Source organism: Battus philenor, unplaced genomic scaffold, assembly GCF_028537555.1.
Source record: "Battus philenor isolate CCGP_79_NKW_IND1 unplaced genomic scaffold, ilBatPhil1.0.hap1 SCAF_3, whole genome shotgun sequence".
NCBI lineage: Eukaryota > Metazoa > Arthropoda > Insecta > Lepidoptera > Papilionidae > Battus > Battus philenor.
Window position 1 is genome coordinate 17103081 of NW_027181693.1, and position 26864 is coordinate 17129944.

Here is a 26864-nt window from a genome sequence, read left to right on the forward strand (position 1 = left end):
TTATTAAACGTTGAAGAATATAATGAAACACAATACGGTTATTATATTTCTTGTTGAAATGATTGTTGATAAATATTTGGCATTATTCTTTGAAAGAATTACGGTGAAGGTTTTATTGATCGAGATATAGCACCTTTTTGAAACGTAACTGTCATGTACAATGCGAGTAATAGATTTTTTTTAATTTCTCAATATGCAGTATTGCTGCTAATGTGACGTTAGAGCCAGGAAGATATTTATGAACTTGTTTGGGTTCCTTTTAACTGGCTATCATATTTAATAAAATACATAGATTAACTAAAACCAAATTCATATGTCACCAACACAGGAGTAAGTAGTAACTCTGACATTTGCACCGCTGCCATATTAAAAAAAAAAAAACATTTAAAAAACATTTACAAAATTGTGGTGAAGATAAGCGAGGACACACTGTATCGATACGAGCGTACGATAGCAATGCTACATAAAATCGCAGTAATCGAGCGGCTTTAATTATAACGAACTGAATATTTTCTTTTTGTTAGCGAACGCTGTTTCCCTGTTATGTTGTTGTGAGATTCTTTCTCGGGCCGGTAGGTCTTCGAAGTAATGACAACATCAAGTCTAATGTAGAAGCATGATTATTGATAAAATTTATCCCATATTTATACCGATTATATAAAATTATGATAACAATATTAAACTAAAAAAACCGTCAGCCAATCACAAGGGAAAAAAATATTGAAAAGTGCTCTCTTTCGCCCGGAGTAAACATAGACACGTATTATAGCTCCTACACACTATTGTGTTAAGTAAATTGAATAGTTAACCTGAATGAAATGCTTTTACGGAATAATTGTATTGAAAGAATTACTTACGTATTCGTGATGTTTTAAAACTTAACAAATGTATGGCTATTGTTTAAGAGACACTCGATTGCAATTCCTACATTGGTATGGCATTTACCTTACAGGATTTGTGATGACAATACTGAAGACGTTAGCTAGACTTTAGTCTAGATCTAATCGCAGTAATAAGCTTAAGGATTTTTTGAAATACGTAGCTCAAGCTGTTGTGTTATTTTTCTGGATGAAACGAGATAGAAGATAATAAATTTCGTATACATTTTAATATACAGCAGATTTATCTTATAGTTCGCTAACCACTCCCTCGATTTCGAGAGAAAGAACAGAGACGACTTACTATATAAAGGATTTTGTAAGAAATAATAAACTTACCACAACACACATTTTTTTATTTCCGCTCCTCTTCCTAAATTTAATAATAATTTTATTATAACACAACATGTATATAGAAAGATTTTTATACAATAGTGTATAATTAATTTCTAATTAACTATATTATTCAACAATATAGTAAAAAGAATTACGAATGACTTATAAATTTAGCAGTCTATTTTAATGATATGTATCTTTTGCGGTTTGGAACAGCCGTGTCTTACAATTACTTAGATCTATTACAATTTTACTAATCTGTACAATTTTACGTGCATCCGAACGCTGAAAATCAAAAGTCGTTACATACCATAGACATTGTACAGCGAACTACAATCATGGAATATTTGTAAAACTTCTATGTGACAAACATTATGGTCGAGTTCTGTCTTAAGTAACCAGTGGTAGGAAGAAGTGAAGCTAATTTCGACACACTTTATTTTACATTTACATTTAAAAAAAATTAAATTATAACAAAATAAATAAAGTTTAAAGAAATTTCTTACATGCAACTATGGTACGGAGTCAATGTCACTGACAGTTGACGTAATAAGTCATATATAAAAAATGTGGTGAAATTTAAAGAGAGCTGAAAATTGTAAGTATATATATTAAAATGGCATATAATACATACAATATTATAATGGCAGTATTAATATGAACATTTATACCATTTTTTTAAATCGATATTCGAGCAACTCTATACATAGACAAAATTTTTTTTGATTATGTATTGATGTCGTCAGCTGTCATCTGTCAAAATAAATGCTCAAATTAAGATACACATATGACATAATTTTTCATAAATCGCTTCACATGTTCCTATATATAATCATGATTTACATTACTGTTATTACACGTCGAATAACATTTTATTTTTACAATTAAAATTTATAGCAGAATATTTATTTCTCTAGACCATGAAAGCAAGGACACCATATACTGAAAATGTAAAGTAATTTACACAGATGCAAAATATAGTGAAGCCTCGAACATTAGGCCTTAACATATTTAAACAACATTATATAACCTAGTAAGCTCTTAAGCATATGGTAGCATAAGACGCACATTGATTGCACATTTTAATTAAATTTTAGTATTAACAGATGCACATAAAACAGTTAAAATCTCTCAAAGTTTGCTGTAAGAACACTTTAAAATTTTAAATACAATAGTTTTTAGACAATCGAAGTATTATCCTCAGTCCTGAATTATTAAAAAATATGATTAGTGTTAGATGATTTAAATTTTATTTAAACAAAAAAAATAACATTTTTTTTTTCTTTTATCCGTAATATAATCTGTATATATATCATTAATGATAACTGTCAGATGTTTTGCACGTAAACATTTATTTAATAATTGGACAAAAGGATGGGCGGACTCTACATGCTTTGTTTTTCGAAAAAAAAATCAATTTCATCCTAAATGACATACGTCAGATCAAGTTTTTTTTTAATTTCACCATTTAATGGCGTTTCAGTCTTTCAGCAAACAATGAGTTAGAGTAAATACCAATAAAAGTAGTATCTTGTGTCAACGTGTTACATTTAGAATTAGCATAGATATTTTGAACATTTATTGTGAGAAAACAGATCGGTAGATATATCTCTTTAAGTAAATAACTTTTGCACGAACAAGATGCCACGTCTAGTAGTATCATACTCCTAGTTTGATAACTATAATTAATGCCTACTATTTACACATTCAGAATACTTTAAAATCTAAACTGTCAGACATTAACAGGTTTTAAAATAAATCACGTCGCTCAAATAACTCTTTTTAACAATATTATGTCTTAACATTATCAATGGGGATTACATGGCATCACAAAAATGTATTTAAGCCATTTTTTTTTATTAACGTCGTCTAGTTTGTAACGTTACACTTCGCGTAGATGTAGGCATGTTAACTATAAGACAAGACATCAGGAAAAATATCTGTTCAAATTGAAAAAGTACGTTTTATTCCCGAACATACTAATGTACGTGAACTTTCCCGCGCTAATATTAACGTATGTCATCCAGAATAAAAGTGTGACTGAACCTAACCTAAAAAGATGGCTAATTAAAAAAAAAGACCAGAAAAAGGAAAGAAAAGTTAGCCAGTACTAGTCTTTGGTATCATATATAAAATGACGTAAGGAAATGAAAAAATAAAAAAAATTGTAAATCAAGTAACATCATAATTGCTGTATCATTACTAACGTAGTTAAATAAATTGTGATTTTTTTATTTATTAATCGTTACTGATTATATTCAACTTTTAGAGTATTAGGAAAAAAACAAACAAAAAATTTGATAGAAACTTAATAATTTCACTAAACATAACACACATTGAATCCGCGAATTTTGTTCGTTTGACAGTTTTTTAAAGTTCCATTACATTATTTACGGACGTATCGGAGTTTAGAGTTTAGTCATTGATTTAATTAATCAAAGTTTATTATCCGATAACATTTTTTGACGTTTGAACTTACACATTGCTTGCGACGTTTAAAGTGTTTGGCGCGAAATTGCGTTTTCAAAATGGCGTCCACGTGCATTAGTAAAGGGACGACGCCTTAGATTTAATTCTTAAAACGGTCAGTATTTTGAAATAGCATGTATAACATCTACTTTAATTTAATAGTAACGAACGACGATTTAATTGGAAGAATTTCTATAGATATCTCTGTATCGGTCGTAGTCTTCTTAAAATTCAATTTAATATTTAAAATTTTGCAAAAGTTGTATCGGAAATATATAATAAAAGAGATCACAGTTGAAATTATCGAATTATTGGTGTCCGTATATAATTTCCAAAGACATGACAGATATATTGGAGTGACATTTCGATGACCTGTCAAATGACATATGTCACAAAAACGTTGTCTCGCTCTAAACATCAATGACAAGCTCAAAGTCGCACAAATAACCATGAAGAAGTTTATGTTTGAAACTTGTCGAGTAGATCAAATAAGAAATGTTGAGATCCGTATATGAACAAAAGTAAGGGATATAACCCAATTGGTTACCAATTTGAAAAGGCAGTAGGCATACCATGTAGGTTGCGGAACAGATAACGGCATAGGCTTTAAAATTCTGAAGTGGGAACTATGTACCGGAAAAAGTCGCATGCTCCATCTCATCCACAGAGTGAAAAGAAGTACTTGTTAAGGTCCTTGGAAGATGCTAGATGGAGCTTTACGTCCAGCTGTGAACATTCTATGGCTGAAAGGTGATGATGATTTATTGAAATTAAACAATTTTTCTAGGGCACATTGTAACTCGGCAACAACTACCGATTTATATATATCTATATTATCTATATTTCTATACAATGTCCAATGCCTGCGTTTGAAATGTTCTTTGCAAAAATATTTATGAATATACATCATGTTAATGTAATGTCCAAATATGAGGGTTTGAATGGAGACCACATAGGTAGAGGGAAAAGGCAGCCTAAGACAGCTAATTGTGGCAATGTTTGGCGGAGGCCTGTGCTTAACACGTAGCGTCTTCCGATTTTAAAAAAAGAAGAAGGGTTGAAATTGGTTACTCATAACTAAAAAGCTAGTCTGTCTGTTTAGAAAATTATTTATCAAGTCACTAAATGTCATTCCAATCTATACAGCTGTCATAATTGTTAATGCCAATATTATAGATTATCCACAGATAATAATTAAGCGTAAAGCGGTAGTTTTTAAGAACGTTAAGCTTTTTTGTAGTTTTATTTTCAACATTAGGTTCTAAAACATTTTCGATTCCATCATTGGTCTTGTGTATAAAGAGTTATTGAATATATACATTATTTTCGAGTCGTATCCTCGATTTTGTATTATTAATTTTGTGAACACAGGAAAAAAATCGGGTTAATAGTTCATGGGTTTACAATATAGATGGCAATGTTATACATGGATGGTGCATTCGCGTCTTTCTTGTTCTTTTCTTTGCTGGTATCTGTAATTCAAAATTAAAAAAAATGTGTTAGTATTTTAAAGCATCTTTTAATAAATTACTATATCAATATATGGTTATCATATAACATGGTGAAGGACAGGGGCGGCTCTAGCTCGTGGAGCGCCCGTGTTTAATGAAACCCTGGCGCCCCCTAGGTCTGACCCCTCCTCGGCTATAACTATTAACTTTGCCGTCGTAACAAGAAAGTTTTTTCATATTCCAACAAGCTATTTTATAAGTATGTATAGCTCACAGTATGGTATTAGTTACGGCCATAATGGTCCAAGACGATGCTCTTAACTGTTTCTAGGAGCACCGCGGCGCCCCCTGAGACGGCGGCGTCCGTGTGCATTGTACACCCTGCACTATAGGCTAAGCCGCCCCTGGTGTAGGGGATTACGAATAATAAACTCAAAGAATATTTCTGTAGTTTGAAATTATATAAGGAATACAGAGTATAAAGAGATGAGTGACGCCAATAATCGATTTAGTTAATCGGTTAATTAAAAAAAGAATTTAAAATCGATATGTAATTTTATAATAATTTTTTATGAATATTGTAGGAGGAATGTACTTATATACCAAATATTTACACGATTGTCGTAACGATCATGCTAATAAGAAGTAAGTTATGTTAATTATTGTATGAGATATTAATTATTATATAAGGAATACAGAGTATAAAGAGATGAGTGACGCCAATAATCGATTTAGTTAATCGGTTAATTAAAAAAAGAATTTAAAATCGATATGTAATTTTATAATAATTTTTTATGAATATTGTAGGAGCAATGTACTTGTATACCAGATATTTACACAATTGTCGTAACGATCATGTTAATAAGAAGTAAATTATATTATTTATTGTATGAGAAACTGGCGTCCAAATAACGATTTTTCTAGAAGCCAGGAGAAAATTTTAGCGTCGTGTTCTGTTGTCGATTCAGCTAAATTTCTTAGGAAAGTAGGTTCACATTCCCATATATATATTAATTAATCAATACAATACTGCAGATACCACATCTGACGTAGACTTTTTTTTAATTTCTTAATTTCCAACGCAGAAAGGTTAACAACACCTAACATCAATAGAATAAAGAGTCGCGAAAGTTACATATAGAATACGACCACATGTCAAAGTCATTGCAATTTGCAAAATTGCAATATATATATACATATATATTTATATATACATATATATACACATATATATGCTTAGAATTTATATTCCATAGACATTAGCGTTCGTGCCTATGTTTTTGCTATTACATTCAACATTTCCATACTTTTTGCTTACGATTCTATGTCACAGTGTTGTATAAGCCTCTTAAACTATTTGCTAACTTAAATCGTTAAATAATTTTATACTAAGTTGAAGTCAATTAATTATTTTTTATTAATTATTGGTGTCTTGTATGTCCACAACGTTTTGACGATGTCCTGTTTTTAACATTACGTTTCCTGTGGCTACTTCCTCATCCTGTGTGTATTGTATCATCATCACCGTTTCAACCTTATGACGTCCACTGCTATAAATAAGCCTCCTTCATAAATTTGCAATAAGACCTTGACAAGGTCTGCTGTTCACCTTGTGGGCGGATTCCGGCCCATGATCATCACTTCAGAGTTTTAATGCCACGGCTGCCATCTGTTCTTTGTGCTATGTGATTTGTCGACTGCTATTTCATTCGTATAGGCGTTTTCACGGATCGTTTAGGATTAATTGAAACTGACTCACTTGTCGATTAACGAAGAGATGTCGGGAGGGACGGAGGCGAGGGTGCCCGAGAGGCCGTCGCTCCCGTTCGGCCCTCCGCTGTCGAGACATACAATACTAATGCAATGCAATGCAGTTAATACTCTACGAGGAACCCATGCGGGAGCTTTTCGAAGCGCTGTGGGCGTGGTTCAAATAAGCCATGTGTTTGGGGTTGCTACTTGAGGGAATCTAAAAAGGTAACAAAACAGTTTAGTATACAGAGAATGTTCTACTGAAATTTATAAATTAAAATTCGAGATTTGGAGACAGATTTATTCGTGATAGGATATATTGTTGTGTACGTGAATAACATCTAGAAGAATGTAAATTGGTAATAAATCATAAACTATAATAGCAAGCATTCATGTGTCTTTTTTTAAATAATTACAATAACGTAATGTTTGTTCAAGTCTAATGGAACCGGTCGCGTGCAAACAATAGACCAATATAAATACAACTAGCGCCATCTAGTGCTGAATAGAGTAACTTTACAGTGCTGACATATTAGTAGTAATCAATATGGTAAAATAATAAAATTAATAGCGTACAATCTTATTACTTGAGGCAGTTTCTTGACAGAGAAGAGAAGGACAAGTATAGAGGAAGTTTAAAAAGCGTCCGAAACATATTTGGTTTACTAAGCTCTCATTGGTCGATATGAAAAAGTTCCAGAAGCTTCGATATATGATGTTTGTTGATTGGTCAATATTTAAACCTTACGAACTTTGTATAACTCGATTCGCGAAGCGGCCAGTGTTGGAAGAGAGACGTAAAACGCGATAGGAGAATAAGAAGCGATATTTGAGAATTGCTCTGGAAACAAAGGGAAGTATATAAATAGATTGATACCTCTAAAATTGTTTTCTATGTGATATCCTATGTAATATATTGTAGTATTCAATGTACTGCGGCGAATCTAGAAGCCAGTACGTGCCCATATACGTAAAGGTATATATTTTTTTTCTTTTGACCACATAAGGATGTACAGATAGTAATTTGCACATGTGCATGTGTGGTGCGGTCATGTGCTCGCGTGTGTGCGTGCGTGTGGAGGGGGGCGGGTGGGGGGAAGGTACCTGGTCTACCTGCTGGCGGTGCGGCGCCCGCTGCCGTATGCGCTGCCTCCACCGCTACCGCCAGACCCTGTAAATTACCTTTGATATTTATTTACAATTCTACCAAAACACTGCGGAAGTACTACTACTACTACTACTCCGCTAGCTCAGTGACCCAAAGTGGGTCTTGGCCTCCGAAGCGAGAGACTTCCACTTTCCTCTATCTTGCGCCATCGTCTGCCATTGGTTGACATTCAATTCGCGCAAGTCTGCCTCAAATAATGGAAATACTAATAATTTATATTTTAAATCTAGTTATGCAATTAGAGAGACCTTCTTTAGCACGCCATAACTCGAGAACGACTACGGATTTCTATATTTCATTATTAAAAATGGCAAAGTCGTTTAGTGTTTATGGAATTATGAAAATTTATATTTAAGTAATATCAAAATACTAGGATTAGAATGGCGACCAAGAGCTTGTGGACGCGGCACGAGTAGGATCTCCACTAAGTGAAGCAGAAAGAAGGTAAATGAACTGTTGGTGATCACCTTTGGTTGTGGTGTTGGCGGCGCTGTCGCTGTAGTCGTCGGAGTCGGAACGTTCCCGCCACGTGGCCGGCGTGCCCGCCCCGCTGCCCGCGCACGCCGCGCGCATTCGGTGCCGCGCCTCCACCGTCGAGCACTTGGACAGGCTCGACTCGTCTGCCAATCGCGATATAGGATATCAAGTCAATTCTAAATTCAAAATTTCTTTATCTCGTGACATCATTACTTACACTATAGTAACAACACTACACCTACAATGCGATTAAAATAAGAATAGGACCGGCCTAGCGCCATGTTGTGACGTCACAACGGGAACTTGGTATAGTGTGCAAAAAAAGCAATGTTAAAAAATATTGGCTTGTTTTATATTGTAATAGCACGTACTTTTTTATCTGATAGGTAGAGAAAAAAATAATCTAAAAACGAATCATAGGTAGGTAAACTAAAGTAAACACAGAAACACATTGAATTGTCTTTATTTAGTGAATGTACGTATTTTAATTTTAATTGCTCAGCTCTTCAATTCCACTCATGTCCTGATGCCCAACTGAATCAGCAGTGTTGCAAAATTGAAATATTAAATTCGTTAAATTTGCCATGTAAAAATCGGGAGATTTTTATTTTATATATTTAATGCTGACCGTACTTATATGAGTGAAGTTAGCCGAGAGCCCGTCCTATTCTTATTTTAATCGCATTGTACACGGGTATAGATGTAAAAAAGCCGATTTAAAACGTTTAGAACCAAAAGTGGCGGTTTAAAACCCCAAATAAATCTTTTTAAACGGTTTAAAACTCGCCTACTAAAATATAACAACAGTGTTTTTACACATCATTATCGACAATACTTGGTCTTGTGTTAGTTACCTATGCAGTTTATACCTATGTAGGTAAGTATATTACATATAAAGTACTATAATTATAAAGAAACAATATTACATACAATAGATTAAAATATGTACCTAAATCATAAAGAAATTGTGGATAGAAGTTTTGACCTTTATTTCCAAGTATTTAAGGTCTACTCAAAGGTCTCTTGACGTCTCTCCGCGTGAGAAGTGCAAGTGTGTGAGTTTGGTTTTAAACCGAATGAAACTGATTGATAAATCTTTTCAAAATAACCAATATAGTTAACTAGGTAATAGTTTTTCAACTTAGCTAGGTAATGTCTACGCTTGGAATAGATAATGTGTTTATATTTAAGAAAAACATAGTCGTCAACACTAAACGTTTAAAATCAAAAAAATGGGTTATTTCGGTTTTAAACGGTTTTTTTCGTTTTAAACCGATTGGTTTAATTCGTTTTAAACCGGCCTTACATCTATATACACGGGTATAGTCTCTCTTCTTGCATACATCTGGAGATGTATGCAAGAAGAGAGACTATTTATCTGTTGCTGGGATGCGATCACCCAGTGTATATATAGATGATGCTGTACAAAGCCTAATCCGGCTAGCACCATATCGTCCACTACAGAATCATTTATAATCGTCAGCTTAAAATTGACGTTTACGTTAGTTCGTAAAGCGCCATCTATCGAGGAGAAATGACAACAGACTCAGTGGAGTATGTATATTTTTAATGACTGTCCGTAAATTTTGTTTTTTTTTTAAATAGAAGAATTAATTTTTAAAAATAACTTACTCTTAAATAGAGTCATATGCAATCTTGAAATCACTAAGGGATAATTTTACCGCGTTGTTTTTTTTATTAGTTTGTTATAAAATCATATACATTAAGCTGCAGATGATTAGGACATTTGATGAAGATAATAATCAACGGCGATCAGAATACGTCTTCAATTAAGTATTATACATTTACTCCATTGAACGACATAGTTCCCTTATACAGGTATCTTTCAGCTGAATTTAGGATAGTTAAAATATTGCTAAATCAATCCATTGCCTCTGCATCGATGAAATTGGTGCTCTGTTTAATTAGAAGAGTGTGCTAACAATTCTGCTACCATATCCGGATAATACAGAAGCTAGTGTACCTGACATCCCAAGCGAAAATTAAACTGTTAATGTGTTCTTGGTGACTTCATCATCTGCTTACAGTACTTCTATCAGAGACGGTGGACACAAGATATTCCGTAAATAGGCACCTGATCTAGGGCGGGTATACTGTACCCAAAGTCGATTTTAAACCTTTTGATGTCATCCAACCCAGCCAGATATATAATATTTGCGATAAAACCTTTTATTAGACCGACATAAAAAAGATAACAGTAAAAAATAGTTTTATATGTGTGATTTTTATTTATGGTCTCCATTTTTGAGGACCTATCGTGCTCCCCTACCACGGTAAGGCACTTAAAGGACTATTTATAAAATTAATTATTTTAACTGAATATAATTACTGATGCTTCTCTCTTATCCTTTTTAATATCTTACATTCATTTGTCTTTTTTCCCTACACAATATCTTTTAATCCTTTTCTTACCTTTCGCTACATCGCTACATGGTATTGATATATTCTCGTGCTCTCTCGTATCTTTTAAAAGACAATTTCGTTCGAAATTATTGAGTACACACAATACAATTTAAACCATAATATAAATATATAACAAACATACTATAAATATATGAACCATAATCTTCGATCACTGTTTAGTAATGTTTTTATTTGTTTTGTCATTGTTTGACTATAAATCATTATATGTTCTCAGTGAGATAGTCATAAGGTAACAATTGTAACTAATTTTATATTTCTAAGTTTCTAAGTTTGTACATTCTTACTGCCTTTTGTTACTGTTTATCTCCAATAAAGTGAATAAATAAATAAATCGCCTCATTTCTATCCCCTTTGCAAGATTCTACATTTATATACCTAATCTTTCATTTTTGATTTTATGTTTGTTATCTTTTTGGTTAGATGAAGTGGTGTAGGTATACCACAGCAATGTGGTTGGATAGTCACCATATCTGTAGTGGTCGCAGCGACGACGGCGACGGTGGAGGGGTGCGGCGTCGTCGTCTCGTCGTGCCAGCGTGCGGAACTGCAGGGAATGTGCTGCAGGTGCTCCGAACGTGGCGTACGGGCTTATCTCGTAAAGCTCAGCTGAAAACAAAAAGGCTTTTCAACAACAACATTGTCTTCAAACTTGAATAAAGCAGAGAATCTTTATCATACCTCTCAAACTTTTATTAAAAGAGTGAAGCTTGGAAAATATATATTGTGATGTGGAAAAACGTTTATTGAATGATTAACATAATTTGTGCCCGGAAAATGAATAATGCGCCTACGAGCGGTTGCGCATCGATCCCTAGTTCAAATCCGACTCCCCGAGAACTACAACGGTCGCGGGCGCACGTTCTGTGCCTTGGCTACCTGCCAAGGCGCAAGCAAGAGAGCGTATAGTGCACGCCGTGCGAGTGAGCGAGACGAGTGGGCGAGACGAGCAAACGGTTGAGCGTTGTGACGACGCCCGCGGGAACTTTCACATATGGCGGCTTTTTATGTAGCAATATTATTACACTATGTAATTATTAATGCCCCCTAAAGGTATATTCCTATGCGCAAAAATCATAAACCTCTCAATTAATCAGGCATTTTTTAACTCGTTATTTGTATCACGAAGAAGGTTCTCATGAAGAAAAAAATGTGAGAAATTTAGTAAATAAATTAATTAAAACCGTAGGGGATATATTACGTCGTCGTTAGCGATGCATTGAACAGGGGAATCCCACGCTAAAGCGCTCTATATTTAAATCGGGCGAATCAGAGCGCACTACAATATTTCTCGCCTTGTAATTGGCTGACGGTTTTTATTGATTATTTGTTTTAATAATTTTTAATCGGTATAAATATGGGCTAAGTTTGATTAATATACACACTTGTATTTTAGACAAAACCGATCTTACAGACAGTCCCGTAAGACATATAGCCTTTGTGAAACATATGACGTTGAATAACGCTAAGTAAGGCATATAACAATATATGAAACAAGAAATGTACTACCATAAAGTTTTTCATTAAAAACATAAGCACAATGTTACTAAGGTCTTGTAACTTATTTTGGAAGCAATCTTTATCTATTATCAAGGAGTTATACAAAAAGATTCTTTATTAGTTTTATAATGGAAACAATGTGGATAGAAACTATACATATAAGGTGGTGCAAAAGCAATGTCTATAATGTGAAGGTGCCTTTATTTTTATAAAAGGCGCGAAATGGTATTGTGGTTTGATATTTATATACATATATTTTATTGCTAATTGTTAATAATTACCCATATACCTACAATATAAATGTCAAATTACAATTATTTTTGGTGCTATTTGTAAAAATTAAGGCCCTTTCACATTATGACATTACTTTTGCGCCACCTGTTACAATAATGTAAAAGTGAAACGAGATTACATTAAATATATTCTTACCGGAAGAGTCGTCATTTGATTTCTCATTTCCGTTGATAGAGGAAGATGAATATAGTTTTTGTCCTTCTCTTAACTTCTCCCTCTCTGCTTCGTTGCTTTCACTTAACTTTCTGTCGTCTCGTATATAGTGATCGCTTGACAGGCAGAAAAATCTAGAAGAAAATATATTTTTACAGATATCAATTGCGTACGTATTCATTTGTTTTTGAAATGGCCTTTTGTATTTTTATTATTAAAGATAGAAGCTTCGCTGAAGATACTTTTGAAACCTCAATTTCAGGACTGAAGAGTTCCAAAGTTAAATAGATATATTAATTTATTTTTTATAATTATACAGGATGATGGGTTATAAGTATAAAAGCTAAAAAGAGGTTAATGTATAGCTTACTAGTCAGTTAAAAACTTTAAAACTCATATTTTTCCAATCAACCTGTATAAAATGGTCACTTTGAAATATGTCACATTATTTTTTTTATTATAATACAATAGGCCAGTGTCTCCTGGCAGTATAATGTCTGCGGGGACCTACAGTAAATAATAATTAATTTTAATAATATGTAGTTATTAGAATTTTGAAAACGCTTTTTCTTACTACGTTATCTATTATTTCTTTAACTATTGATTTTCTTCACATTTTCTTTTATTCTTATTGCTTTTATTTACGTACCTTGAACGTATCACCTTACATGCTTCACCATATTTTTTACAATATTACATTTTTTTATACATTTTACTTTATAACCATCTTTACGTTTCCTAATTTAATCCTTATTTCATTTTTCTATAAAAGTATTTATTTACGTTTCTAATTATGAATATGTTTTGTTTATTTATCACAGTTATGTTTAATGGAATCAGGCGTTACCTCGTGGAAGTCTATCCTAAGTAAGAAAAGGACCAATATTTAGCCACTTCCGCACATACAGTGGTAGTCCCAGAGTTTCAGGCATTTCATTGCACCGCCCGCCAGCCCGCTGATAAATGCGTGTGCGGCCAAACAATGCGAATCACATAACTGCCACCGCCAAATCACTCAACACGTGTTTCACCCCTCCACGGGGCATCTTCAGGAGTTATGCTACACCAATTAGTGCCAAACACAGAGGGCACAAATCGGTGTAACATAACTCCTGAAGATGCCCCATGCATGCATGTGCGGAAGTGGCTAAATATTGGTCCCTTTCTTACAGTTATGTTTATATACTTGTTTATTTCTTTGCTCGATCTTGATTTTATTTATTTTTATTATCTCCTGGATTATAATTTTAGCATAGAAAGAAAGTGTGACAGTATCCTATGCGACTGTTTATTTTGACACCCAATTCTATTTCCAGATCTGTTCTCATGCTGCAAGATACGGGACGGTAAGCGATGGCGTGCACTACGGCATGGTCCACTTCCTGGTCACAGATGCACGAGGTACTCCCTTTGAGTATAAACCTTTGCAGATACTCTGAGAGTCCTTCGTGCCCTGTCAACCTTTGGGTTAGAACCGTGTCTAGTTAGATTTTCCGGACTTGTAGACCAACCTGACGTCCGGAAAAAACATCATCATTACCGAAGCTGTGTAACCTTCCACCATCACCACCATAAAAATCATCACCATCATAAAATAAATGTAAGATAAAATTAAAGAATAAAAATAAATAAAATGTACCCAGCCACCTTAGAGTAAGAAGATGATGGAAGAAAGGCGAGGAAAGAAAAAAGGTATAAAAGAGCAAATCGAAAGATGTTGTGAAAAACAAAAGTAAAGAATGAAAGATATTGTGACGCGTGAAAGAGAGCGATAAATAAAGAAAAGACTGAAAATATTTTTGAACAATAAAGTCCCTGATCCCAAAAGGTTAGGGGTACGAGAGGCTCCCAATAGCAGGGACCATTAAAAAAAAACCCTTCACCATCTAGCTTAGTTGTTGTAAAGGCGAAATGCCTTTAGATCTGCTATATATATACAAGTTATAAATGACGAGTTACCTTCGCTTGCCGTGAAGCAGGCATAGAAGCGCGGCAAGTGCGGCGACAATGACAAGAGCGCTCGCCGCGCAAGACACGAGCACTGTTCGCAGTGAGGTCGCTCGAGCGCCCCCCGCTACGGGTGGCGCCGACTGAGGGGGTGGAATACGCCCTGTAAAAATCCATACATCCAATTATTATATTAATTTAAATAAAAACATGCACAGTGCCTTAATAAATAATAATATATTAAATTGTTCGAAATATGTAACACATAAAAATACTAAATTAAAATTTTAGAGTTTGTCATTTTTACGACTTTAGAAATACAGTATTCGTAAAGTATATGTTATTAGTAATGATATCGTCGTCATATTAGTTATCAGATATCCACAGCTAGACATAATCTTCTTCTAGACTTATTATTTAATAAACGAATACTTAAATCAAGAATCCTTGTCAGTGATGTCGCTTGATTATATTTATTTCATTTAGGCTCTCTCTGAAAAAGTGTATATGTATACATCTGTATTGTTAAACTTTATTAAAACATGTTTTGTGAAGTTTCTTCATGTTTCTTCTCCACGACTGTAACACCTTGCGAAGCAGGGTAGTATTAAAAATAAAAAAAATATATAATAATAATAAGTGATCAATAAGAGTTCTACTATAAGTTCCAATGTTGAATAAATTAATTTTATCTGAAGTGGCCTATTCCCACGTTCACTGCCTTCTACCGTGTCCACCTTGTGAGTGGATGTTCTATTTACGCTTGTCCGTCCAAGATCTTCACTTGGAAATCAGAATACGTTCCGTTTGGAGTCATACTCCGGCGTGCGTGTATTTTGCACTCTATTTCAATTTATCTCCAATAAAACCTCCAATAGTAATGATAATATGTAAAAGCAATTTAAATAAGTTGAGGAATAAAGACAACCTTTTTTTATAACTCTTTTTATTAATATCTTTCATTCCTATCCATACTTTCCTTCCATACATAGTTTCACTTCCATCGCCTTTTTTACAGAGTTCAGAATAACGTTTAATATTTATATATATATATAAATTGTTTACTAATTTACATAATTATTTATTTTATATTCTTAGTTATTTACTATTAAGATCGCACTTACTCCATAATATTTATTAAATCTTTTGTAGGTAACAATAGACTTTCATATAATAAATTTCGTCATTTTCAATAAGTGCTGGATGCCCTCCCACAAGGGTCCTGCTTGTGAATAACCTTATTCAAGTTGTCAGAACACGCTAGACGAAAGCCTAAGGCCACTAGTGGACATGATACGACTAAATGATTGTAAACTCACCTCCGGCAAGTGTATAAGTGTCTGCAAGAAGTACCACTCGTTCTGCCCCCGCGTCGCTTCGAGCTTCCACCATCAGCTCGTACCAGGTGCCAGGTGAAAGTGAGCCTATCACATGGTTCGCTGCACTCAGCGATTCGCCTACCTGCAACGATGAATTTGAATTTTACATGAAATACGTTTATTATTTTTTAAATTTTATTTCAAATGTACTGGCCGTGTATGTACGTAGTAATAAGACTTAGTGACATGAGGCAGGGTTGAATAAGACCAAAATACTATGAAACAAATAAAAATAAAGATAAAATTTGTAATTAACTTAAGTGTTTACTAAATAGAACAAAAATAGACATGGAAGCAAGACGTAAATCAGTAACTAAGGCTGTAATAGCAAAGTAATGAGATAGTTGAAGGCAGGAGAGGTATGTACGAGGAAGTCAGAACGAAATGTAAAGAATGTAAATAGTGACAGAAATTGTGATGAAAAAAATATGAAGGAGAAAAGAAGAAAATTATTTAAAAATAAAAATTGAAAAAATGATTTATCCTTGTAAACTAAATCTCTATCCCATATGTAGGAGTGAACGAGAGATTCACAAAAACTAGGGTTAAAATCGACCATATATGAAGTGGAAAATATATATAAAAACTATTTTTCCATGCATATGTAGGCTTTGTATTATTTTTTTATAAAAATATTTAATATTTTTTAAACAGTCGTTTAACATATCATTTTAATTTTTAGATTTTTTTAATTTATAATAAATTTGTATGATCTTGTATGAAAGACCGACAAATTTCGTTTTGCTTGAGGTGCTCAAAACTATGAAAGCCCCTAGTAATGCTATGTATTGTACGTCATATACTTTATCACAGACTACAAGTACTTCCATTTCGACGTTTTTCTTTCGAATAACGCGGCTTAAGTATTTAAAAATATTTAAGCAAACGATCGCCGAGATGCTATGATCGATGATCGGTCATGTATGATTATGTATGCATACATAAGACTATATATGATTGTATATCTATTGTGCTAGTATACGTCCTACGGCTGAAATAATGATATATGAGAGACCTTTATCCAGTGCTCTTCTCCAACTCTTCGATAAGCAACCCTGAAGCCAAGAATGGGGCAGCCGCCATCGCGCCACGCATAGAAATTTATCTTGATTGCCGTCGAATTCACGTGCAAGTGGTCCTCTGGCTTTGGAGGTTTTGGACCTGATGATGGGAAACCAAAAGGTTTCTACAGTTAACTTTGTATTTAATACATTGACGGCTATTATTAAGTCGCGACTTTTCATGGTTTTAAAATTTAGACGGGGCTTTCTGGTTTTGTTATATAATTTATTTCAAAATAATCATAGAAGGTCCACTGTCTGATACAGATCACGTTGAAGCAGGTAGTAAATAAATCAATCATTATGCCCGGATTCACTAGATTATAGCTAAGGTATTCACTGCCTGTGGTAAGAGGCGACTAAAAGAGCATCGAGTTCGCGAGCGTTGAGAGTGGGGGCATTGATAATAAATTCAAAAAGAACTCAAGAAAGGCAGCAACACGAAGTGGTTTCATGTTGCTGCAGTAAAGCGAGGATGTGAGGTAGGCACAGCTTCCTATTGGGATATGTCTTGGCATAGTACTTAGGGGCTGTTGCGAGTTCTGTACTAAGAATCCCATATAACCCTGTCTTTCTCCCCGAGGACAGGGTATCTTGTAGCCATCAAGAACATTTCCCCCCAGATATACAAAAAAAGGTAGTAAATAAATCAATCCTTATGCTCGGATTCATTAGAAAAGAGCTAAGGCATTCTCTGCCTGTTGAAAGAGGCAACTAAAAGGGCATCGAGTTCGCGAGCGTTGAGAGTGGGGGCATTGATAATAAATTCAAAAAGAACCCAAGAAAGGCAGCAACACGAAGTGGTTTCATGTTGCTGCAGTAAAGCGAGGATGTGAGGTAGGCACAGCTTCCTATTGGGATATGTCTTGGCATAGTACTTAGGGGCTGTTGCGAGTTCTGTACTAAGAATTCCATATAACCCTGTCCTTCTCCCCGAGGACAGGGTATCTTGTAGCCATCAAGAACATTTCCCCCCAGATATACAAAAAAAGGTAGTAAATAAATCAATCCTTATGCTCGGATTCATTAGAAAAGAGCTAAGGCATTCTCTGCCTGTTGAAAGAGGCAACTAAAAGGGCATCGAGTTCGCGAGCGTTGAGAGTGGGGGCATTGATAATAAATTCAAAAAGAACCCAAGAAAGGCAGCAACACGAAGTGGTTTTATGTTGCTGCAGTAAAGTGGGGATGTGGGGGAGGCATAGCTTTCTACTGGGAATTGTCTTGGCATAGTACTTAGGGGCACCTGCGGGTTCTGTACTAAGAATCCTATATAACCCTATTTTCAAATTTTTCCCAGAGTACAGGGTATCTTGAAGCCATCAAGAACATTTCCGAGGATGTGGGGGAAAGCACAGCTTCCTACTGAGAATTGTTTTGGCATAGTACTTACGGACAGCTGCAGGTTCTGTACTAAGAATCCTATATAACCCAGTCCATTTTCAAATTTCTCCCAGAGAACAGGGTATCTTGTAGCTATCAAGAACATTTCCGAGGATGTGGGGGGAAGCACAGCTTCCTACTGAGAATTGTTTTGGCATAGTACTTAGGGACAGCTGCAGGTTCTGTACTAAGAATCCTATATAACCCTGTCCATTTTCAAATTTCTCCCAGAGAACAGGGTATTTTGTAGCCATCAAGAACATTTCCTAGGATGTGGGGGGAAGCACAGCTTCCTACTGAGAATTGTTTTGGCATAGTACTTACGGACAGCTGCAGGTTCTGTACTAAGAATCCTATATAACCCAGTCCATTTTCAAATTTCTCCCAGAGAACAGGGTATCTTGTAGCTATCAAGAACATTTCCGAGGATGTGGGGGGAAGCACAGCTTCCTACTGAGAATTGTTTTGGCATAGTACTTAGGGACAGCTGCAGGTTCTGTACTAAGAATCCTATATAACCCTGTCCATTTTCAAATTTCTCCCAGAGAACAGGGTATTTTGTAGCCATCAAGAACATTTCCTAGGATGTGGGGGGAAGCACAGCTTCCTACTGAGAATTGTTTTGGCATAGTACTTATGGACAGCTGCAGGTTCTGTACTAAGAATCCCATATAACCGTGTCCATTTTCAAATTTCTCCCAGAGTACAGGGTATCTTGTAGCCATACAGAACATTTCCCCCCAGATATATAAAAAGGGTAGTAAATAAATTAATATGTCATCTTACGTCCGCCTCTAGTGGTTGCCGTGAGCACCTCGCTGGGAGGTCCCAGAGAGATTTTATTCTGCGCTTGGATCTTCGCGTTGTAGGTCGTTCCGCACTTCAGCATGTCCATGGTGTAAGAGGTCATCTCGGGTGATAACTCCACGCTGTGCCATTCTGTCTCCGACGCTTGTTTGTAATGGAGAAGGTAACCTGGTAATTCAGTTAATATATTGATATATCATACTGTAAAGAAATAATTATAAAAGTAATTAACAAAAATGAAATTTAAAGAAAATTAATACAAATGTAAATAGAAAATAAGAAATGTTGATGTGATATTAATGTAAAGCGAAAAAACAATATAAATAAACAGAAATTAAATTAAAAAAATGTTAATGTGTAACGAGAGAGGAATAAAAGGCCACAGAGCGAAAGAGAATGAAAGAAGAAATGTGGAAGAAAACCGAATGAAAGATCTTAAGATGTATAAATGAAGAGTAAGAAAATAAAAAAGATTGTGAAAAACTAAATAAATTAAAACAAAAAGTCCCTGTCCCACACCAGATAGGGGGTACGAGAGGCTCCCAATAGCGGGGGCCATAAAAAAAATATTGAAAAAAAAAAAGTAACTGGTTCTCTCTTCTGTGGAAACACTAGCTGGACAGAGCCCATCGACTATTTTATTAGTTTCGATACAAAGCAAAAAAGTAATTACCACCTACTTGTCAACAAAATGTTTGTGTAAAGAGTTCGTTCAGCAAAGATCTCTGTATAAGGCCGTTTATTCTCTACCTGATCTTGCGTCGAGTCGCAATTAACACGTTCACTGCGGGCCCAATTTTGAGAACTTTCAGCTGGTGCGGCTGAGGTCGAATCAGCCTCAAGCTGAACTTCCTAGTAGTGCGGTTGAGGCCTTTTCTGCCTCATGTTTCAATATTTTTTTTTACAATATTGAGTCAATGCTTCGCAGACATAAAGAAAGCTATATTTGTCTTTGTCATACCTCATACGGTTGAGTGTAAACAGCCGCCGCACTAGAGAGAAAACACGAGTTTTACGCGCCGCACCAATGCAAAGTCTACCATGAGGCTGAATCGACCTCAAGCCGCAGTGAACGTGTTAAAGGTTACGCGGTTTGTTGTTAATTTTTTTTCTGACCTTGTATGTATATAAAGGCTCGATAGTGTAATTGTCTCAGCTTTTACGTTTAGTAAAATTTACCATCGAACGGGAAGTAGACTGATGCGAAAGCTCGACTCGTTGGAGATCCAGAGATCAGTTTTGCAGTATTCGAATCAAAAAGTCTCCATTTCGGAATCGTAAGTACCTTGGGGAAGAAGATATAGCGATGGACTATGATAAGGACTATGCAAGCGTTTTCGTTATCAACCTGTCAGGCAATAGATGCCTACTGCAATGTAAGGCCCCCCCTCCCAAGATTTCGTGAACGACCAGTCATTCCCTCTCCATAGTTATCCTCCATAGTTATTCTCCATATATATCATAGTCTCCATGTTAGTCTATCTAGTATAGGAGGTCTATCTACAACGCATCTATGGCCTCATGATCCCCCTCAAGAACCTTTTGATCTCAACGGCTATCGGATTCACTTCAGACAAGTAAATATTCGAGCTAGGTGAATGATAATGGTTCTGATGCGGAGCTCCTCATTTCTGATTTGATCTCATAGTGAAGCTAGGCAAAGTACTCAGTAAGAAAAGGATTAATATATAGCTACTTCCGCTATGTAGCAGTAAACACAGTATTTATGTGCATTTATTAGTATTTATTATTTTTCACAGTATTTATTACATGTATTTATCATGATAAATACATAGTTCAGTCACATAAGTTACGTAGGTTAACATTAGCTCAATAGGGTGGTAGATATGTTGGTGGAATCGGTGGCAGAAATGGTGGTGTACATGGAAAAGTAGGGCGGAGACGTACTGGTGGTAGCTGCTACATAGTGTATGCTACATATTAGTCCTTTTCTTACTTAGGATGGACTTCCGCAAAGTGATGCCTGAATCAATTAGATTGTAGCGTGCATATCGCGCGCCACTCAAACACGCGTTGCCTAGCAACGAGCTTTTACCCACGTGACCGTCGATCGCATCGCGGCGGCGGCGGCAATGAAACGGATAAATGACAGATGGCGCCACAGTAGACGCAATAAAAGTTTGCATCGCGCTGTTGACAGTCTCCGCGCTCATTATAAGTGCTAGCGGAGGTGCGGTCAACATTAACAAGAAGCTACAGAAGAACAAGAAGCTACAGTACTACGACCACTCCTACAAGATATAGTCTTCTCCATTGCTTTCTGGGTCCACGTCCACATCTCTTATCCTTATATTTTTACATACTGCTCAAAGACTTTCTGTATTTTAGCCTTCAGACATTGCTGTATTTTGGACAGGAAGATATTTTGTAACTTCTCGATACGACGCCCATGCGAATTGGACGAGTGATCTCTTTCTCGAAGTAGAACTTGTCTCTGTCTATGCAATGCTTTTATTATAAAGACTCCTCTGTCAACATTGGTTTATGAAGAACCACTTTTATTACTAACCAAGAACTGGATCTGCATTATCAGCTGGTAGTCGCCAGTGCAGTTTGATGCTGCTAGCGGTCGTGTACTGCAGGGAGAGAGCTGGAGCGGCAGGTGGTGTGATTGCAACCACCACATACACGATGGTATCTTCTCCGATGCTGTTGCTGGCTGTGCAGGAGAAGTTTCCAGAAGACTGTTCGTTTACCTCTGGAAAAAAAGGTTGTTCAAGTATTCGGTTAACACCTATATATTTAATTATACCGGAATCCGTTATATTGAGTCTTAGGAGCGCGAAGTGACATAGGTTTCGAAGGAAGAAAAGTCATAAACAACCTACGTCTATCGTTTTTATTTGTCTACTTATAAAGTTCCGTTAAAAATAGGTGTTGTTTTTTGAAGAAGAACGCTGTAATTGATCTAGATACATTTTGACAATGGTATTGATTGAAGACGAAAATTGTTTTCAATATTAAATTTCGCGTACGGAAGGCGTTCAAAATTACGTGCTAGTATTAAAGAGGGCGTAGGTAGTTTATCCTAAGTAAGAAAAGGTCCAATATATAGCTACTTCCGTCATGCAGATATATTCGTTATAAATGCCAGGTGAGTCAGAGTTGACTCTGTGTTTGGCACTATCGGTGTAATATTACTCCTGAGCATGTCCCGTGGAGGGGTGAAAAACGTGTTGAGTGATTTCATGGTGGTAGTTGTGTAATTCGCATTATTTACCGCACGCGCATTTATCAAAGGAAGGAAAGGAATTAGCTATATATTGGTCCTTTTCTTATTTAGGATAGACTTATGCAAAATAATGCCTGAATTCATTAGATAGAAAAGTTTCTAAATTATCTTGCAATGAATTTGAGAAATTTATAAAACAAAAGTTAGTAGATAAATCCTATTGTAGTGCCAAGGATTTGAGAAGTAATAATGATGATTGGTAGACGCGATGTGGGTACGTCTCCTATAAAGTGGATTGACGACTTATTTAAAGTCGATAGATGCGGGTACCGCAGGACTGGTAATCAGGACATTCATCAGCTGAAAAGTAGAACAAGAATAGCGATTGTCAATTAATTACTTGAACAACTGCATTAATGCCGTTGTATAAATGACCACAATAACACACGTCTAAGTTTATGGTGGGCTCTTCTGAGATCAGAGCGCGTTTGAAGCATTCATTAGCTTTAAGTTCAAGAAAGCCAAATTGCGCTCGTATGTCATTCTCAAGATGTATATAAGTGGACACTTTGATCATGCATAGTGACTATATTATCAATTGCAAGAGCATGATCCCTCACCGCGGATGTGAAGATGTCCAGCACGAGTGACCTGGTAGAAGGCATGGTGGGTGACAGGTAGACGAGCGTGGGCCCACCGTGATCGCGGCGCCGGCACGCCCACGCATGAGCACGCGAGTAAAGCGCCCAGACCCGCACGAACCGCACGCCGTCCACCGAATGACGCGATTCTCGCTGGAACTGCAAATATATCCCACAAATTAGTATTCCAATATATTATTGTTACATTAAAAATTTAAACTATGTTTTATCGACCTTTGTAATATTATAAATCTATCGCACTGGAATAGTATTTGACTAAACGACTAACTTGGGTAGGGCAGGGTATTATCCCACTAGGCGGAACATAAGAAATATGAGATCAAACCAGAGAAATGAGGATATCCGTAAAATAACCAAGATATAGAGCTACATCGGTGTAGCTCGAAGGATTGTTTGTCTGATGTGGCAGAGATCTGATCATTCTTGCAACTGAAGGCTGTTGGAACCGAAAGGCTTTCGAGGAGCGACCACGAGCCGGTAGAGATAGTTAAGATCGCGGAAGTCGCGTGAACGCGAGCAGCTTAGAATCAGTTGTCGAGGCGATCTTTTGGAAAAAATAGAAGAAACAAATGTGAAAAAAACAATTTACGTATATCTTATATACTCTATATATTTATATATATACTCACAAAACAATGAAGGAAAAACAACGAGTACAAAAGAAAAACATTAAAACATGAAGTCTATGAAACTTTAAGTTAATAGTTCTATAAAATTTAAGTAGTGTTGTGTTAAAGACGGGGATGCTTAGCATTTCATCGAATCGATTTCGTTTAGGTGCCGAGTCCATCGCGATTTAGGAACGTCCTGGATTACCTAATACATGCAGGAGTTCATATTCACCAACCAGATTCCTCTTTCAGCCAAGCCAAATTCAAATTATTCCACCAATGTTTTAGAATTTAACATACATTTCTATTAGGTTCTTTTTTTTATTACGATCGATGTTCCACGGACATTAGCGTTTGCGCTTTTGTTTTACATTCACATTTATTATTTTGATTTATTAATTTTATGCTCAAGTTTTTGTTTGTCAATGTTTAAGTAAAATAAATACATTTAAAAAACTTTTAAGTTAAACGGTTTTTTGATACCCATATTGTGGTTGTGGAAAAATATGTACCTAGTCCGCCACATTGAAACGGCGTCCATCTTGAATTTTAAATTTTGACATAATCATCGTGTTTTACTAGTGTAGCCCTTTCATTTGAGACCCATATTGAGGGGGTTAAAGAAAAATATGTAATCCACCATTTTGTATCGGCGGCCATCTTAGATTTGTAATGTTATTGATTTTATTATATTGTATTGTCATCTAAATTAAACGTGTGTATCAAATTTCAGATCAATCTGACAACGGGAAGGTGCTTAAATTTCAATTTCTAATTTTGACCCAAGTAAACAAATTCCGTACGGGTCGAACTAAATAAAACCGTTTAAAAATATAAGCCTCTTATTCTTTGTTAGCGACGCCCTAACAGTGTGCAGTTTTTACCGTTACAGTTTGTGCGACCACTTCCTCATCCCTACTCCATATTGTGATCCTTTGGTTGTAATTTCGGTTAATTTACGAATGAATAGAACACTTACTTCTAGAGCTGGGTCCTTGTCCGACAACGTGTGTGGACTCCCCTTCTCCTGATCCAGTGGTAGCTGACACCCAGAACTCGTACAGCTGGCTTTCCATAAGATTTCGAACTTGAAACATCAGCTCCATCTCGGGATTCTTGTCAGCAGATACCGTAAAGCTGGAGTGTTTACCTAACCTAGAAATTGCGTGTTCATTTATTTCAAAGTTTTCATTGATCCTATCGTGTACTTCGCCTAGTGCAGACACGGTGCTGGTCTAGAAGTTCACAGGGCACGGGTATTTCTCAGAGTCTCTTCATCGGTTTGACTCGGTGTTTAGCACTAATCGGTGTAACAACTCCTGAAGATGCCCCGTATAGAGGTGAAACGCGTGTTGAGTGAATTTACGGTGGCGGTTGTGTAGTTGGCATTGTCTGTCGCATGCGCATTTACGAGCGGGCTGGCGGGCGGTGCACTTTCATGCACGACAACCACTGCATGTGCGGAAGTGGCTAGATATTGGTCCTTTCTTATTTAGGATGGACTTCCGCAATGTAACGCCTGAATCCATTAAATATCTTCATCGGTTTAAACTCAAAGAGAGTTCCGGTGCTTCAGTGAACCGTGGGTGGACCAGACCGTGCTGCACCTAGTCATTTGCTGTGCCGCATTCAGAAGATACAAAATTAAATGTGAGAAGGAAATAGGGAAGGATACGATGGCAATGCTTTCACTGGGAAGCATTGCCATCCTTTCGGACGACGACGAGTATCGTCCACCATTTCTAAAGTACTGCAGAGCAACAATAAAGGAGGTAATTGAAAGAAACAAAAATTAGTTCATAACTATTATAATTAATAAAGGGCCCAAACCTTTATTAAGACCAAAAGAGTGTAAAAGTATTTAATAAAAAACTAAGAAAGATAAATAATCATAAATTAGTTGATGGATATAACTAATTTTTATTATAACCAAAATATAAAAGAGATTTTTCAACTGTTTATTGTGTTATAAGGTTTCTTCTTTGTGTAAAACGATACGTGAGTGAATTTCATAACGCATAGTAAAAGTATTAATACATTTATTAATTTAGTATTTATTTAGATACTCTAGCAGTACACAGACAGGTGCTGATTGTAAATATTGCTGAGTGGTTAATATTATATTTTCACTTACCGTCCCGCCTCTCTGAAATATACGGTGTAGTGTGATATGATGCCATTGGGGTGTACAGGCGGCAGCCAGCTGACCAGAACCGAGTCGCTGGAGTACGCTAAAGCCTTAATTTTTTCAGGAGCTGATGGTACTGAAAACATATAATATGTTGTATGTATTATTACGATTCTAGACTCCTATCAAGGCACATATAAGATTTTTGTCTTTATTTTGGCATGCCAACATACGAAACCTGTGTGTCCATAATTTGCAAACATCCTTTCCAACTCATGTCACTGTGTTTTAAGAAAAAAAAAACGAAAAATATTCTATTTTATTCTTTCAAAATAACTTTAGAAGTAATATAAACACATTTAAAAAACTTTTAAGTTAAACGGTTTTTTGATACCCATATTGTGGTGGTTGTGGAAAAATATGTACCTAGTCCGCCATATTTGAACGGCTCCATCTTGAATTTTAAATTTTGACATAATCATCGTGTTTCACTAGTGTAGCCCTTTCATTTGATACCCATATTGAGGGGATTAAGGAAAAATACGTAATCCGCCATTTTGTATCGACGGTCATCTTAAATTTATAAAGTTATCGATTTTATTATATTGTATTGTCATCTAAATTAAATGTGTGTACCAAATTTCAGATCAATCTGACAACGGGAAGGTGCTTAAATTTCAATTTCTAATTTTGACCCAAATAAATTCCGTACGGGTCGAACTAAATAAAACCGTTAAATTACGAGGTGTAAAAAATGCATTTTTGAATGAATACTT

At 35.7% G+C, this 26864-nt stretch overlaps 1 protein-coding gene across 1 annotated transcript in view; it reads right to left on the reverse strand.

Moving 5' to 3' along the window:
* Positions 1–5103: 5103 nt before the first annotated feature.
* Dscam3 (Down syndrome cell adhesion molecule 3) overlaps positions 5104–26864 on the reverse strand; it is a 213434-nt gene continuing 191673 nt past the window's right edge. Inside the window, 14 exon segments of the mRNA XM_068770466.1 lie at positions 5104–5155; positions 6894–6971; positions 7991–8057; positions 8522–8674; positions 11442–11582; positions 12903–13054; positions 14880–15030; positions 16187–16328; positions 17262–17407; positions 19474–19662; positions 22025–22213; positions 23308–23487; positions 24940–25115; positions 26095–26224. Of these exon segments, the coding sequence (XP_068626567.1) occupies positions 5104–5155; positions 6894–6971; positions 7991–8057; positions 8522–8674; positions 11442–11582; positions 12903–13054; positions 14880–15030; positions 16187–16328; positions 17262–17407; positions 19474–19662; positions 22025–22213; positions 23308–23487; positions 24940–25115; positions 26095–26224 (1946 nt within the window).